We start from the raw sequence: 18,457 nt of genomic DNA on the forward strand, positions 1-18,457 counted from the left end.
CTAATAAAAAAAAAAAACCCCCCCAAAAAAAAAAAAAAAAAAAAAAGAAATAGATCCTAGGAATTATCTCTCTCTTACAAAAAAAAAAAACAAACAAAAACTTTCTTTTCCACCCCAACTACCTTTCAAATTCCAAAACTGTAGTGTTTATGCCTTCCTCACTTAGTTCCTTTATTTGAGCACCTTTATGTATTCATATATTGCCATGACTTGAAGGAAACTACACCCAGGCTTGCTCTGGATTTGGGCACAGAAAGCTGAAGGGACATGGCATTTCATCATAGGCCTGGCATCGAAGAAGCACATGGAGCAAAGAGTTTATGTGGAGAAATGAAAGGCTCATGTGAAGAAGTAATGGTGTATCCACAATGGAATTACACACTGCCTTCACAGAAAGGCATTTTGCCAAAGTTTGAAAGCATAAGCTCTTCCTAAAATGGTGTTGCATTTCTTTATCCGGCAGCCCCAGTGACAGAAATGGATAGAGTGCTGGAAACTGAACATTCACTCAGAAGAGAAACTTTATTTGTATTATCTTTGTTGTTGTATATTCACCTCCCCTACCAGTTCCTTATAAATTTATTTAGGATGTTCATAAAATGAATTCCCTTCAGGTGCCCAGACCAAAAATACTTTTGGATAATATTAAAAATCTAGATATCCATCTTTCCCAAAATCCGTGCTACAGTTCACCATGGGACCTGGCCTTTGGGACACTGACCTTTTTGATGGAATGAATTCACATGAAAAAACATTCAGACACACTTTACTAGAAAAACAAAAGAAGGCAGCCAAGCCTTCCTGCTCCAGCTATTCTATACAAAGTTTAAAAATACTTTATAATGTGTATCTGAAAGATCCTAACTAGTTTTTTTTACAAAGTGCTTCCTAAGATGGATTCAGATGTAAGGGAAATATGCACTGTGGTGAAAAATATACAAAAAGTCTTTATTCTCAGGAATTGTAGGAATTTTTGAGTCTTATGAATATTAATTGTGCAGTGGTAAAAGTTAATTTGAAATTGTTCTACCAAGAAATAGCAATTTCACCAAAAGGTAGCTGGTAGGTACAGGAGGGTAGGGCAGGGTGTACTAAATGAGAAGTGCAGAGCAAGAGGTGAGGGTGGATGAGGGGCTAATGGGACAACAAGCCCCTAAACACTATGCTAAAGCTCAAGGGCATTTGAAAGAAGGAGCACCTGGAATTCCTAGAGTTTGTGTGGCAGGTAAATATAGCAGAAAGTTAGCAGCAATGTGGACCGAGGTAGCTATAACTGTACCTGACAGAGGCTGGGTACATCTAAACCCTAGCACCATTTACTTTAACAAAAAAAAAAAATCTTGGTGCCATCAGGTGATGTGGTAGTTAAGGTAGCTAAATTCCCGCATGGCCAACTGCAGTTTGAGTCCTGGATCCGGTAGCTTGAAAATCACGCCAGGCATGTGTGTATGTGTGCCCAAGATCCCAAAAGGAGTATGGAGGAGAAGGGATTGCAGTATGGCCATCCCCCTCCCCCTGGGTGGGGGGTGATTTCCTACTTTCCCTCTCTCTGTATCTCTCTCTCTTTTCTGGAGAAAACACATGCCGTATGGTAAAAATCTAAAAAAACAAAACAAAGGAACTTGTCTTTATATTGTCATCTTTTGTTTCTTTTTAATTTCTTCTCTCTCAACATGTTCAGTTTTTATTATATCAATTTCAGCTTTCACCTTTCTTTTTCTTGAATTTTATTGAACATGGCAGATGCTCCTAAAATTTACTTCTGTTTTCATTACTGGTTCTTTTTTCAAGAGTGCATCCTATCTCTATTTTGAGTGCTGTATTCTCTCTCTGCCTTCCTGGTGGAATTTTTTCATTGATATTTGTTTTTTTTCTGTGTAGTTGTCCTTGAAAAAAGAGAAGTGGAGGTCAGCTGAAAGGGTGGGTTATCCTCTGTTCCTTTCACTGTCTGCCAGGATAGAATGTTGGTGAATCTTCTCATTTTATAAGTTAAACAGATGCATCCTAAAGGTACTTCACTTCAGAGCCATTTGTTCTCTGAGGTTGTTGAAGCCATTTGGTTAGCGTTTTGCTTTCTTTTTATAGCCATTTTTTTGGGGGGACGGGTCAGACTTTCATATTGAATATATACATGTGAAAGCCCAGTGTCTGGCTGACACTGCTTGGGACTATACCAGAGAGAAAACCAATACCACTGAATTTTTGCTCATTGTGGCCCAAAGACTGGGACTTGCCAGTGGAGCTGATTTTCAGTGCTGTGGATCTGAACTGCTGGATGGGATTGTGTTGATGCCTACTCTGGGAACATCATTCCTTCTCTGGTCTGAGATCCTGGCCCCCTGCTGGAATGATAATATGAGGCTCTTTATGACTTGGTTCCCCTACTACTGTGCTTTCCTAGGAGTGAGAATTGTTAACTGTAGAGGATATAAATCTGAAGTCCATGTAATATCCTGAATAATTTCAGCTGGTTTTCAACATACTCTAATTTTTAGCTTGTGAAAGTGGTATAGGAAGTATTTATACTGGAATAGGAGCTTGTTTCAGGAAAAAGTGTCAATTCATTTTTATATTTTGTTGTCTTTGTATTATTAGCTTTATGGTTTATCTACTATGTCTTCCAGGAATCTTTTTTATTTTAATTTTTGGTGTTTTAGGGTACATGCATTCACCACAGGCAGACAAAGGAGACAGAGAGAGAGAAATTGAGAAATCACTCCTCAGAAGAAATGACCATGCTGCAATCACTTCTCCTCCATTCTTCTCCTGGGCCTTTTTGCACACACGCAGTCATGCCTGGTGTGATTTTTAAGCCATCAAGTCTGAGACTAGAACCATTATCACCCATGTGGAAATCCAGTGTCTTAACCACCATACCACCTGCTGGCCCCTTTCAGGAATCTGTTTTAAACTACATGTGCATTTTATAAAGATGGCTTAGTTAAAGCTAGTTCTTGAATCTATAATCCATTTAATTGGAGACCCATGAATCCATCCCTTAAAAACCATTGTCTTAAAAGATTTGTCTTAAAATTTTGTATTTGTTTTTGGAAAACATCTGAATTATAGCATTTTTCAAAATTTCTTTATTCCCTTCATGGCAGAGAGAGTGAGAGAAAGGTGGGTACCCTCAATAGGGTCTCATTTCTTGATACTCTCCTCAGCTCTTCCCAGTTTACCAGGATCATGGGTATACTTGGGCATGTTGGGCAGGTGGAGAACAACTCTACTCTTTAAATTTACTTTCATTTTACTTTGCCATTAGAGTTCAAAGAGTTTAGAGGTACTTGTGACCCTTGAGGTGAGAGGCAGAATTAGAGGCAGACTTAAGCCAGGAATGTGTTTTGCTGAACTGCTTTCATTCCTTATTTGGAACAGCCAGCAGTAAGGGATCCTGTTGCAGTCTCTGTTCTTGGGCAGGCTGGCAGTTCACTGTGTGTGAATGACTGGCAGGTCCTTCCATGCCAACTCCCTGTCCCGTTCTGCCTCTGAAATCCAGAACACTTCTTAATGCTGCCAGTGGATCCACAGGGTTGAGCCTTACCGCCAAGCCAGCAGAGGCCTCTGCTGAATTCTTTTGCCGATTTCCCTTCTGTGTGTTGGAGACTCACAAGTCAGATAGAGAGTATCCTTAATATAATCTCATTTGTATTTTACATCACTGAGATTTCTGGATATTTCTTTTGTAGAGTCACCTTTCTTGACTACTTTTTTAAAGTTGATGTCAGCTTTTTTTTCTCATTTATTGTTGGTCATTTTCATGACGATCAACAGAGGAGTAGTTTATATCTTGCCAAGAAGTCAACATATTCTCTTCTATGAATGCAGGCCTGAGGATAATTTGAAATCAGGAAGGTGAGAACAGATTGCATAAACCAATCCGTTTATCGAATACAGAGAGTTTACAATAATCTTAAGTATCATGATAGATTTTTTCTCAGTTGGTTACCAATGAGGATCAAATCCATTGCATAACAATCACCTAATTATAACAATTGTCTTTCTTCTAAACAACCTTGAGTCACACATTCTAGGTCAATTTCATTTAATCTTTACATCAACCTCTTCATTTTATAGATAACATTTAGAGAAGTTAAATAATTTCCTAATATTACAGAACTAAAATGTTGTTAAGTGGAATGCAACCCAAGTTTGTCTTCAAAGTTTCTACTCTTTTCTTTGACGACTGTCAAAAAACCTGAAGAATTATCCAATCTCCAAATCTGTTTGTCATTTATAGTGTTACTAGTTACTGTACTTTGATCGTCTGTAGGCATTTTATTGTTTTCACATATACCTAATCCTTTGGGTAAAATTCACAAATTTAAGAGAATACATTTGGGACCAGCAGGTGGTATAATGGTTATGTCACTGGACTCTATACAGTTGACTGTGGTTTGAGTCCCAAACCTGGAGGCTTGAAACACACTGGACATGTGTGCTTGCATGCCCAAAATCCCAAGAGGAGAATGGAGGAAAAGAGATTGAGGTGATGTCCATCCCCCTGAGGGATGATTTTTTTGCTTTCTATGTCTCTGGTGAGCACACACGTGCCCTGTAGCAAAAACAAAACAAAGCAAAAAAAAACTCTTTTTAAAAAAAGACTTGTTTTATTATTTCTTTTGTACTGTCTGAAACTTCTCAATTTACCATCCATCCCCATATTTATTCTTTTAACTGGAGTATTTGCCTGCTCTTGGAGAGTTTCTGTCCAGTGAACTAGGTTACTTTCATCACTTCCTTCTGTCACCCTCTGTAGTTACATCAATAGTCTGAATTTTCTTGATTGTCTTAGAATAGCCACAGGCCATGAGGCTGCTGTTCTCTTTGGCCACTGCTGAAAAGAATATCTTCAATAGGACAGAATCTCAAGAGGAGTTTGATGACAATGTTGCCGGTCTTGTGTTACTATATCCAATTAGAACACTAAAAATAAAAATCAGAGAAAAGTCAAAACTATTGATAATTTAGCGAGATTGTCAATAGTGTGGTGGTTAAGGTGACTGAATCCCACATACCAATTATATGGTTTGAGACTCAGACCCAATGGGCTTGAAAAAGACACCAGGCACATGTCTGTTTATGCCTGAAATCCCAGAAGCAGGTATGGAGGAGAAGAGATTGAGGTAAGACCATCCACATGGGTGGATGCTTTTCTCACTTTTCCCTCTCTCTTTGGTGAGCACACATACCCTCTAGCAAATTGGGAAAAAAAAGATAATTTAAAAACTCATAAAGATAGAAGATAGCTAGAAAGTGTTGAGGATGATCAGTGCCTAGCTAATGAGAATTTTTTTAAAGAGAGATTTTTGCTATAAGGTGCATGCACTCATCAGAAAGACAGTCAGTAATCAAAAAATCATTCTCCAGAGGGGATGACCATGCCACAATGCCTTCTCCTACAGTCTCCTCTTGGGATTTCTGGGATTCAAACCATGTTTGGTCATGTGGGAATCAGCGATGTAACCACTATACCATCTGCTGGTCCCGCTAATGAGGAAATTTTGTTCTTGCTCTCCAGTGGCAAAAATGTATGTATTTATTTTATAACTTGCTCCTTTAGACCTGTCACTATTTCCCTTTTGTATTTATTGAAATAAATAAGAATATTCAATGCCTGTGAAATGTGCCATTATAACTGTAGGATGTATTCTTCATTTCATTTATTCTAATGAAGTTATATTCTCCCCCTAGGTTACGATCTTTGGTCAAACAATTAGAGAGAGGGGAGGCCTCAGTGGTAGATCTTAAGAAGAATTTGGAATATGCAGCCACAGTGCTTGAGTCTGTATACATCGATGAAACCAGGTAAGGTAAAAATGACAAGGAAAATTAATACTGTGATAGTAATTTTCTATTAAGTGGCATTTCTAGCATTGTCCCCCATGGCATGTGTGGAGTAGCATTTGGGTTACTGGTTCTGAAGCATTGGTATTCACATATGGGATAGACTTGAACAAGTCATTTATCCTTTTTACCTTTTCATTATAAAAGGAGTTAGTAGAATTTATTTCAAATGGCCACTATAATAGTGAAGCAAAACAATGTAAGAGAAGAAACAGTAATTAAAAAATAATCTTTTGAGATTATCAGATATAGAGTTCTGCTGTAATTATTGCATATTGCTAGTGTCAGTCTAAAATTGCATTTATGTTTTAACTGGACAATAGTCATCAGTAAACAGGTGCTCTTGAAGTGCCCAAGAAGCATTTTTCTCTCTTAAGCACTCAGTATTTGTTTTTCATTCTTAAACATGTTACTGAGTTTCCTGGAAGACTTTTTCCACCTGAATTATCTAAGATTATTAAAGTGATTTCAGTTACTAAACACAGTTGAAAGTACCAAAATTGCCTTTCCTTTGACAAATGTCGAATATGAACAATTTTTTTCCTCTGATTCATACAGACTTCTCTGTCAGTAGCTGTTATAGCTTACTTTTCTTTGCCAAATTCTGATCTGAAAGTATTTCACTAAAATCTAAAGATTGTGTGGTTGATATTTTGGGTGACATGGTTGGTTGCTAATGGAAGAAAATTTGATATTACAGTTTATTCCAAATGTCATGTTTTTGTCCCTTTCCCCTCAATCTAGTGTTTAAAGATAAAGTTTAAGAGAGAGAGAGAGAGAGAGAGCGAGAGAGAGCTTACATTGATACCTGCTTTTATGCCTTATTTTTTATAGGGTTTAATATAAGTATAAATGAAACTGTAGGTTTTATTGTTACAGTTACAATTTATATTCCTTTCTAGTGGTCTTACGTGTAACAAGTTTGAAAAATCAACTAAGTATGACTTAAATCATTATGATCAAACAAGAAATCGTAATATTTTGAAATTTTTCTAGATATTAGACATGTAAGTTGTTATAACATCCTGTCAAATGAGAAAGGATATCTGTTGATATCAGGATCATTACTTCAAAGGACTGGATTGCTGTGATTTGGGTAATACTTTGCACAGTCAGTATCCATTTTTTTTTTTTAAATGTTGCCACATGGTCCATCGATAAACTAATTTAATTCTCCCTGTGAATGCAATTTTAGGTGGAAGGTTTAAATTCTGATAAAATTCCAGAACCTTTTTAAAAATGAAAATACTGGGTGTTCCTGTGAATAGCTTGGCTGCTGCCCAAGGAGCCTGAGATAGAGTATATGCGACTCCTTTTATCCCTTTATTCCTTTGTCTACACTGATAGAGAGTCATCCTAAACACAAATGGTAAATTTTCACAAGCCTTACCAAAAAGGTACTATATTTTTTTGTAATCAGTTTAATTTGGTTTCTTTGCACCTGTATATGCAGGTGGGGTGGAAAGGAGTGGCTGTTTTGAACAAAGAGCTCTAACTTCAGATTTTTTTAAATGTATTTTTATTGATTTTTTAGAGAGATTTTTGTTATAGTGTATGTGTACTTACTGTAGAGACAAAGAGAGACAGACAGAAAGAGAGAAATCATCACCTCGGGGGAAGGGGGATGGCCATGCTGCAGTCCCTTCATCTCCATCCTCTTCTTGGGATTTTGGTCATGCACACACATGCACCAGTGTGAGCTTTAAGCCACCAGGCCTAGGACTCAAACAGCAGTCAACTATATTGGAGTCCAGCCACATAACCATTATGCCATCTACTGGTCCCCTAAATTTATTTTTAATTGCCAGAGGGTACATATGCCTGCCAGACAGACAAAGGAAAAGCTTCCTAGTGGGACATGGTCACGCTACAATCTTTTCTCCATTTCTCTATCCAGTCAGGATTTGGGGCATACTCACATATGCACCCAGCATGATTTTGAAAGTGTTCGGGAATGGAATTTGAATGGCAGTTGGCCATTTGGGATCTGGGGCTAGGCTATGGGCTCCTAGACAGTGGGCCCTCTAACTTCAGATTTAATCTCAGTGTCCTGTTTCTATTTCTTATATTCAGGCGACTCCTGGATACAGAAGATGAGCTCAGCGACATTCAGTCAGACGCTGTGCCCTCTGAGGTTCGAGACTGGCTGGCCTCTACCTTCACGCGGCAGATGGGGATGATGCTCAGAAGGAGTGAAGAAAAGCCCAGGTTCAAGAGTATCGTCCATGCAGTGCAGGCTGGGATATTTGTGGAAAGGTAAAGATGTCATTTATGTCTTTCAGTGACTAAAGCAGCGAAAGAAACAAGATTCCAATAACAAAGTTTTGCTTAATATAGGTTTAATATCTTTGTAAATACTGAAAATTTTGTTTTTCATTTAAGAAATAGTCTTAGATGAGAAATGGCAAACACATCTCTGTTTTGATGTGTGTAGCATCATTAGAGCAAGCTTTTGCCTTTACTCAGAATTCTTTTCATTAACCAAAGAAACTCATTTGAGTCCTAGCTCTAATTTTTGAAAATGAAAATCATCTAATTTATCATCCTTTGAAATATGTGGATGGTGTCTACATTCAGAACAGATCTGGGATGCCTCAAAGTGGCTGACCCAGAGGGGACAGCTCATTTAAGGGGTTTGCATACTCTATGACATTTCAATTTTCTTAGCCATTTTGGTCTTTGAAATTGAATTGCTCCCCCTTCCCCAGAAATAGATTTGTTTTTCCTTTCATTCTTATTACACAATTACACATTGGAGATATGTCATGGTGAGTCCAAGGTTTACCTGGAACATTTTTCTTTCTTGTCTATGACAGTTCTAAAGAACCGGCTCTTCTAAATGGGTTGCCCACGGGAGTTCTTCACTCAGGTTGAAGTACTACACTGCATACTGTCCATGCTGTACTATAATTCACTCTGGCAGAAGAGGTGACCCATTTTAATAATTTAATTTACAACCTGGGGCAAAGAGACTTAATTTCTTTGTTTGTCTCCAGTGGTTCACAAGCCTGGAGTGGCTTTATTTTATTTTATTTTATTTTATTTTGGTTAAGTATAAAACTTAGGCCTCCTGAGTGACTGTGAAAAATGTTAAAAGGGAATTTTAGGTTCCTTAAGTCACTAGATGACATGACTTCCCATTATTTATCAATATTTGGTATGTCTGTGGACTGCTAATCCTTCTTTGTAAACTGTCCCATTACATTTTCTCTCTATGACTTTGCCAGAATGTATAGACGGACATCAAACATGGTTGGACTGAGCTACCCACCAGCTGTTATTGAAGCATTAAAGGTAAACCAATGGAAAGGTTTTTATATTGTAGAGTTAAAGTCATTGTTAGAAAATAAGAAGCTTTCATTTATAGTTCTTTTCTTCATTATACCTGACTTTTTAATTTCATTATTTTTCTTAATAGTTCTAACAATATCACTGTCTTTTTAGCCTTTGTCTCCCTAATTTTCTATTCTTTTCTTTTTTTTTCCTTTCTGCTTTTTACCATAGGTTTCATACACTTCCTGGAGAGAGACAGAGAGGGAGAAAGCAAGAAACCACCTCCAAGGGGGGATGGTCATGTCCCTTTTTCTCCATTTTCTTCTTGGGATTTTGGGCATGCACACATATGTGCCTGGTGTGATTTTTAAGCCATCTAGTCTGGGGCTCAAACCACCACTGGTCATGTGGGAGTCTAGTGCATTAGCTACTATGCTACCTGTTGACCCTATATCCCTAATTTTTTTTTAGAGGTATTTTTCCTTTGACAGACAAGGACATGTCTGCTTTCCAGAGAGAGAGACAGAGACAGCGAGAAGGGAAGTGAGAAGTTGCCCCCCACAGTGGATGGCCATCCCACAATCCCTTCCCTTCTCTTCCATTCTTCTCCCAGGATCTTGGGCATGCACGAACATGCACCCATTGTGATTTTCAAGCCACTGGGTCCAGGACTCATACTGTAGTTGGCTATGTGGGAGTCCAGCAATGTAACCACTATGCCATCTGCTGGCTCCAATTGTTTAAAAAATCAAACTCTCTGAGTTTAATTCCTTTTGATTTCCTTAGAGCAGTTTAGATTTTATACAGTGGTCTAGCATTATGAGATGCATCTGAAATCGACCATAGTAAATCAAATATGTCATAGCTATAAATATTCAATATTTAGTGGACCTTTATTGACTGTAATTGTACCATTATTTGATTGTCCACACCAAGTCCATATTATAGATGAAGAAACTAAGGCTTAGTGAGATTTTTAAAAGACAGAATTAATTAGAGACAAAGCTAAGATTTGGTGCCAGAGTTCCCAGGACATGGTAAGCCCTTAATCTTTTACTGCATAATATATTCTTTCAGAGTCCTTGTATTTTCCATTTATCCTACTATGTTCCCAAGATTCTTACTGAGCCAAATGTTCTATGGGAAGTAACACAGATGTTTGGGTTTAAATGGGCTAGATTTTGCAGAATTATTCCCTATCAGTCAGGTGTTAGAATTGGATAGACCCTCTATTAAGAATCCCAAAGTAAATTCATTCTTCTAAGCAGATGTTCATTCAAATCCATTGGTTGAAGAGTATTCTAGATGTGCTGAATCTGATTTGGGGGTCTCTGGGCTGGTTACATTGCATGGTGTCTATAAATGGAGTTGGTTCATTTGCTCAGTGATATAGCTTTCTGAACTCTACTAAAACAATCATTATCTTTTTCTGACACCTGGAAAATGTATTACCTAATTTTATTTGCAGAAGTTGAATGACCTATTAGTGGAATGGGAGTGGGAATGCTTCTTGATTACTTTAATGGAAGGACAAAGCCCCTTGGGACCATCTTAGTCACCCCCCAGGGGGGATGGTAACGACGCAATCCCTTCTCCTCCATTCTCCTCTCGGGATCTTGGGCACGCACGCACACGCGCCCGGCGTGAGTTTTAAGCCACCTGGTCCGGGACGTGAACCGTAGTTGACTACGTGGGAGTCCAGCGACATAGCCATTACGCTAACTGCTGGTTCCCAGTAGCTGAATTTTTGAGATCATATAAATACAGATTATCACTTCTCCTTTTCTGTCTTTACATCATCTGTTGCTTCTTAACTCACTTATGAGTAAGGATGCTCACGAAGGATACAATAAGGTGTGTGTGTTTCACATTTTTAAAACTTCCACTTTAGTGAATAATTCATCAATAGTTTAGAGTGATATTTCACATTTAATCAGCGAACTCACTTCATGAGATCTGATGTTTCATAACAACCACTATGAAATTGAATTGATTTTCATAATTAAATCGAAAATGTTTGGCAAAAGTCTTAGAAACAATAACAGGATCTTTCATCTTTAATTTCTTCCTTTATCATGAACATAAATGCAGGTGGGTATACTTTTTCCAAGGCATTTATGAAAATGTTTCTTTCCAAATCAAAGTCTCTTTTCTATGCTGAATACCCAAAGTAAATAAATAAATTGAGCAACCTGTGATATGCATGTGTTATTTTATACTTAGAGGAAAGAAATTCTAAGTTGCACACATGTTGTCTTTCTGAGTGGAAAGTATTTACACTATTCTGAGAAGGAATAAGCACAACTCTCTAAATTGCTATCCTTATGTACACACATTGCTGATGTGCACATTAAGATAAAAGCTGCTATTAGTGCTTTCAGCCCTGTACGCCATTCATTGAGAAGGTTCAAAACCTCTTTGCAAAGTATTTTTCCATTTTCCTAGATCCTTGTTTTCTTTGTGGTATGTAGGAAGTGATGGAGTGATCACAGAAATAGTTTCTATTACTTTTTAAATGTAATGTCTTTTAGAAAACAAAGGTTATTTCCACTTCATTGCCAACAGTTTACATCGAATCACTACTGTTTTCTTCAGTTAATGAAATTGTCCTCAAAGACTGAGAGAATACAATTCAATAAATAATTATTGTATTACTGTCATGTTAACCTTTGGGCTAATGTAAGAACACGGCATAAAAATGACATGTAAGTAAGAGAATAATTTACCATTACCAATCTCTAAAGTTGAAACCTATTGTATTTTGCTCTTTTTAAGTGTTTTCCATTTAACCTATAAAATCTTCTAATTTGAGATGTTTTATATCTACTCTTCTTGGTGAGCTTACTGGAAATGTAAATGTGTGCTCTTCAGAAGGGCAACTGCCCTATGATTCAGGAAGTGACAACTTAGATAGGCTCCCAGTTAAAGTGGGAGGAAATGAGGAGATACAGGTTTTCTTTATGTTAGACTTATAGAAGTTCTTGGGCTTCTTTTTTTTTTTTTAAATATTGAATCCTATTTATCATTATCTTTATTTTTAAATTTGCTACAGGGCATGTATACTCACCAGAGAGAGACAGAGAAAGAGAGAGAGAAAGTGAGAAGGCAAGCTGCCAGGTCCACGACTCAACCCACAGTCAACCATGTGGGAATCCAGTAATTTAACCCCCACATCATCTGCTAGGCCCTCTTGCAGCTTTTTTATAGGAGTTGTCCTTGGGCAAAATTTGGTAAGGAAAGGTGAATGGTTTAAGGCAATAAAATTGACTCCTTGTTAAAATGCAGATTTGAGGCCTCACATGTCAATTCTTTGGAATCTACCTGAGAATCTGTTGCCACAAGTAGGTCTGAAGAACATTATTTATTTATTTATTTATTTTGGAGAGCTTTTTGCTATAGGGTGTGTGTGCTCGTCAGACAGACAGAGAGAGACAGAGAGACAGAAAGCAAGAAATCATCCCCCAGGGGGGATGGCCACACCGCAATCCCTTCTCCTCCATTCTCTTCTCAGGATCTTGGGCATGCACGCACACATGCCCGGCATGAGTTTTAAGCCACCGGGTCCAGGACATGAACCACAATCGACTACATGGGAGTCCAGCAACATAGCCATTATGCTAACTGCTGGTCCCAAGAACATTAAAATTTGAGAATCATAAACTTTTTTTTTAAATGAGGAGTCAGAGAAGACACCATCTCACTGTCTTCGTTCACTCATCCATCTATTACCTTGACTTTTTTTTAGTGCCTAAGGGTGATTGGATGTGTTTGAGAGAGAGACAGCCTCATGTGTGCCTGGTCAGGCCACAATACTTTTCTCCCCTTTTTCTATCCTATTAGGATCTTGGGCACATGGTTTACATGCTGCTTGGGCTGAGATTTGAACCACAGTAATCAATGTAGGATCTGCCTCCCCTTGCATAGAGCTTGATCACTGTGTCACAGGGATGACCCTAAGTCTTGACTTTTTACTATGGTAACCTCTTTATTTCCAGTGATAGAGAACCTTTCTCTTTTTCACTCACTCTGGAAATTAGGATTCAAAATTATCAAACATGTAAAGCATTTTCCAACCTACTGAATTTTAAGTGACCTTTCCTTGGGACTAAGACTTCAACAATGGATGTGACTCAATGACAGTGCCAATTATATTGCTCTAGGTAAAGTCTTAGGTCTTGGAGTAATCTTTTTATTTTTTAAAAAGAATTATTTAACTTTATTTACTTATTTATTTATTTTAATTTGACCAGAGAGGGAGGGAGAGAGAGAGAGAGAAAGAGAGAGAGAGAGAGAGAGAGAGAGAGCACAAGAGAAAGCAAGCTTCCCGGTCTGAGAATTGAACCACAGTTGATTATGTGGGAGTCCAGCACCCTTAACCATCATGCCACCTACTGGCCCCAGTCTTGGAATAATCTTAAATTGTCTTGTTATCTAAGGCCTGGACCCTATCTAGACATTTAGGGGATGAGTCCTGAGTCAGAGCACAAATGACTGAGTTTCAATGTCATCTGTCCACATTAAGATGACCAAAGTCTGTCAGTGGGGTTATTATTTTCCTCTTACTATATGGCATTAGGTACTTATTTCATGTCTCTAAAGTTGCCATCTATAAGACTGGGAAGACAACACATATTCTTAGAGTTGTGAAGTTTTGCAAATGTGTATAAACACTTCACACTGACCAACACAAAAAATGTATTTAGTGCTGATAGCTATTTCTTTAGTTATTTTAATGAAGAGACCATTATTGAAGTTTGAGGTGCACTTACTACTAAGTGTTTGTTGAAATAGTTCTGTTAAAAGCCTTTTGGAAAAGTTTGGTTTTCTTTATTTACAGTTCAGTTTTCCTGGGCCCTGGCATCCATGAGAGAAACCCTTGATGGCCTTGGGATGAATTTCATGGTCGGAATGTTTGGAAAGGGACAGGATTGAAATGAATGGGTTATTTGGGCATGAAGTGAGAGTTGGGGTGAGAGTCACTAGTGCCAGCAGTTCTTGAAATCCCAGGGCTCTCCCAGGGTACCATCTGACACCTGGCCTGTTGCCAGTATGGTTTCATATGGTACCTTATTGTCAAGATCAAGTCAGTATACTTTTTTTCTTTCTTTTTTGAGAGAATTTTGCTATAGGGTACATGTGATCACTAGACAGAAAGCAAAAAAATTATCTCCTGGGAGGTGCCATTCTGTAATCTCTTCTCTTCCATTTTTCTCTCGAGATTTTGGGCAAATACTCACTTGCACCTGACCTGAGTTTTAAGCTGCTGGGTATGGGACTAGAGCCACAGTCAACCATGTGGGAGTCTAGTAACATAACTATTATGCCATCTGTTGGTCCTAAATCAATACATTTTTAACTCCATGGAGTGAGGAACAACATGACTGTTAACTTTAATTATTGTTTCAACACACCTTTTTTTACTGTATCTACAAATAGCTAGTTATATTTACAAATATTTTGAAGTAGCTATTTATGGACAAAGCAGGCTTTGAGCTTCATGGGTGGTGTATAACGTCTGTGTTCAGTTTCGTTTTACTTTTCCGTTTTTTTTTTTTTTTTTTTTTTTACTAAAGTGACTTACAGATTTGAGGACTAGATCCCAGATTAGTGACTTGAGAAATGGTAGCAATATTTTACCCTGTGAAACAAATGTTTTTGACTCAGCAAGTTAAATAGATATGGCATATTATTTTGTATTCTGTATCATACATGTTTCTAGACACTTAAGAGTTAACTGTAGACAAAGAGGAAGTCATTGGATAGTGTCAGTGGGTTAGGGAGAAGATCAGAGGAGGGAACTCTAGGTTCTCATGAATTAAGTAGTAGTAGCTCAACAGTTTAATGAGAAGCCTGAGCTCAGGCATCCACTATATATTTGTATACTGGCTCTATTTGTGTCCCTAGTATTTACTCATGTTTCTCATGCTGTGTCTTGGAGAGATAAGGTAACTTAACAGTTTTTTCACCTATAAAAATGTGACTAATGACATCATTTAGAATTCTTTTTCAGGAGAAATTATGTATCTATGACCAATCATAATGCATACCATACAGAAGGCATTCAATAAATTATGATTATTGTTATTAGTAATAAATCTATTTAAATCTTTAATAGTAAATGCTATGTAGCACTGCCTGACTGGAAGAAGTTGGGGAGTGGAAAGGCTGTTAGAATCTCAGGCAATAGAGTTTCTGGTAGACTGTAGGCAGATGTAAGAGTGGGCAGAGACGTAGCTGTGTAAGCAACTATGGACTGATGTGGTATTCCTTTTCACCCTCTCCTGAAGGATGTGGACAAGTGGTCCTTTGATGTCTTCTCCCTCAATGAAGCCAGTGGGGATCATGCACTGAAATTTATCTTCTATGAATTACTCACACGCTATGATCTGATCAGCCGTTTCAAGGTTAGTACCTCATTAGAAAGATAAATAAATAAACTGCACATTTGCTCCTCTGCCAGGGTCCAGCCTCGGCGGGGGTGGGTTGACTCGACAGAGGCATTGCAGGGAAAAAGAAGACAAAGGTCTTGGTGCCTTTTTCATGCACGTCCTTTGCTGGACACCCCTCAGAGATCGCTCTCTGAAGAGTGACAACTGCTAGGAATCATCGTGCGTTTTTATTGAAAATGTGTTACATGCAAGTAAGTGGGAGAGGGGCTACATCTTTCAATTATCAGCTCATAAAGTTTTTTAACAATAAGGCACAAATTTTCCATTCAGGATTGGATTAAGGGTGGGTCTAGTGCAGTTCTGCAATTGTTCATTTGATGTAGGTGGGTGTCCATGGAATGCAGTTTCGGGAAAGTGGCTTCAGCAAGCAGAGATGATTATCAGCTGATGCGGTGCAGCAGACATCTTGGAATTACCGGGAATGGCGCTGAGAAAAGAAAATCTCAAGTATAGATATTAGTTCTTATGGATCTTAATAAAGAATGGAACTTATATAATTGTATAGGGATCTAAAACTTAATTCAGGGAAAATTAATATATCTTAAAGGGGTAAAACTTACTGTTTACTAGGTAAGGGCTGGGACCACCTTTTCAACTGGCCATAGAGTGATTAGCAAGTTAATGAAGGACTTTAAGGTGAGTTTGTGGCCTGTGGTGCCACTGCTATGTATTTTGTTAGAACATTAGCCATAGTGGGGCGGGAGTGCCCTGGGCCTTCCAAAGGTCAGGAAGATTGCTGCCTAGATGTGACTTCATTACATCCTCCATTGTGACCCTCCAAGTAAAGTATTGTAATTAACAGTAGGTGGTCAGAGCAAAGGGGAGCCTTCCTGGAAGATTTTATCATATACTCAGGATGTATAAGAGAGTTATGTAATTCTTTTATAGTAGTATATTGGGGAGTTAGAGAGGGGGGTCGCGAGGGAGGAGAGGGGGCGGGCTCAGACAGATCCTGGGACCCCGCCAGGTCGGACTCTCCTCCACTCATCCTTATAGGATTTGGGGCTAAGGCCAAAATAATCCTTTTACTACAGACCAAAAACTGTTTTGGGTGACTCACAGGTCATGGGGATAGCTGCTGCTGTGAATTCTTCTCTGTGATGAGAAGTAATACACTTTTGCTGGTGGATCTCGTTGACTGGAGAAAGCTGGAGAAGCTGACTCAGGTTCCAGTCTTCCTGGAAGTACAACCCAACACCTGAAATAGCATAGTTGCCCTCCAGGCTCTGCCTACAGATCTCATTTCAGTATGACTGTGTACTATCAACCACCACTGTCAGAGAGAGAGTAATGGAGACAGAGTATGCATCCACTGTCTCTGTAAACTATTTTTTCTACCACTGGCTCATTCAGATAAATACTCTCACTTATCATCTGTGACAGATGATTGGTATTTCCCAGCCATTCATGCTCCAGATTAATTCTTCAACTTTAAATAGAGTGTAAATTGCTTCCAGTGTTCAACCCCCTCAGGTTCTTAAGGGAGCCTGGCCAATATCTATCATATAAAGCTGCTCAGACTTCTCTCAGCAGGTGAAAGAGCCTTTGGAAGACGCAGGTGTTTTTCTATATAACCTACTGATTTCTATAGACAACTTGACTCTATCACTTTCCTAAGGATCATGTATTTTGGGATCTATTTCTTACATGACCATGAATAGTTATGACAATGGTTCTTATATCTTTAATTTGCTTTGTGTCAAAGACTTTTATGAAATTCTAATGGAATCCTGGAGGCCCTTGCCTCAGAACAAAGCTCCCATGCACATACATACATTCTTACCTAGCATTTCAGTGGCTCATAGATCTCTAAAGAACAACCCAAGAAACCTAGGTTTGTTGTGTCTGTATTTTAAAAAATGGTAATAAATTTGTCTCTGACCTTTTAGAGGCCATATTTCATTTTTGTTTTTAAATCTACAAATGGTGGGGGACCAGCAGATGGTGTAATGGCTGTATTGCATGTAGTTTACCACGGTTCAAGTCCTGGACCTGGTAGCTTAAACTCACATCAGACACATGTATGTGCATGCCCAAGATCTCACAAGGAGAATGGAGGAGAAGGGATTGCCATGGCCATCCCCCTGGTGGGAGGAATGATTTCTCACTTTCTGTCTCTCTGTCTCTCTGTTTTTCTGGCAAGCCTGCATGCTCTATAGCAAAAACCTCTCAAAAAATAAAAATAAATAAAAATAAAGAAAGAAAGAAAAGAAAAAGAAATCTACAAATGTTAAGAAGAAGAATGAGGCCAGGAGGTTGCATAGAGGTTATGATGCTAGACTCTCACATGGTCGACCATGGTTCTATTCCAGGACCAGGTGACTTGAAACTCACGCTGTGTGCATGTGCCTGCATGCCCAAAATCCCAAGAGGAGAATGGAGAAGGGATTGTATCATGGCCATCTCCTCTGGGTAGAGCGGTGGGTTTATTACTATCTTTCTGTGTCTCCATTGAGCACATAAACCCTATAGCAAAAATCTCTCTTAAAAAAAAAGAAAAGAAATAGAATAGGAGAAGGTGCCTAAGGAAGAATGAGTATGGAATCTCAGAAGCATCCCCAGCACTATTTTTCTTATGTTTTCCTACTAGTATGATTGTTGGTTTCCAGGAACACATACCCTCTACTTTCCCTCTAGCTTTATACTGGGTAATTTACCCTAAATCATGAAATTGATACCAAAATCTAGTACAGTGAATGCATCCAGGGTCCCCTAATATTGTATTTTGCAAATTACAAAATTTTGCGTTTTGCAATTATTATTGACTTTTTGCCACCAATAAAGGAAGCCATGTATATTACATTTATTTCAGATGGAAGAACAATTAGGCTAGTTGGAAATACTGTTCTGAGTCTTTTATTTCTTGAGAAATAAATGAAGACTTACTA

At 38.4% G+C, this 18,457-nt stretch overlaps 1 protein-coding gene across 4 annotated transcripts in view; it reads left to right on the forward strand.

The window, feature by feature from the left end:
- Nucleotides 1–18,457, forward strand: part of PDE1C (phosphodiesterase 1C) — a 385,889-nt gene that overhangs the window by 218,276 nt on the left and 149,156 nt on the right. For all 4 annotated transcript variants that reach the window (XM_006171492.2, XM_006171494.1, XM_006171493.3 and 1 more), the window contains exons 3-6: nt 5,695–5,808; nt 7,921–8,103; nt 9,075–9,141; nt 15,408–15,524. In XM_006171492.2, coding sequence (XP_006171554.1) covers nt 5,695–5,808; nt 7,921–8,103; nt 9,075–9,141; nt 15,408–15,524 — 481 coding nt within the window. The remainder of the gene's footprint in view (nt 1–5,694; nt 5,809–7,920; nt 8,104–9,074; nt 9,142–15,407; nt 15,525–18,457) is intronic.

Source organism: Tupaia chinensis, unplaced genomic scaffold (assembly GCF_000334495.1).
Source record: "Tupaia chinensis unplaced genomic scaffold, TupChi_1.0 Scaffold149666_1, whole genome shotgun sequence".
In the NCBI taxonomy this organism is placed as follows: domain Eukaryota; kingdom Metazoa; phylum Chordata; class Mammalia; order Scandentia; family Tupaiidae; genus Tupaia; species Tupaia belangeri.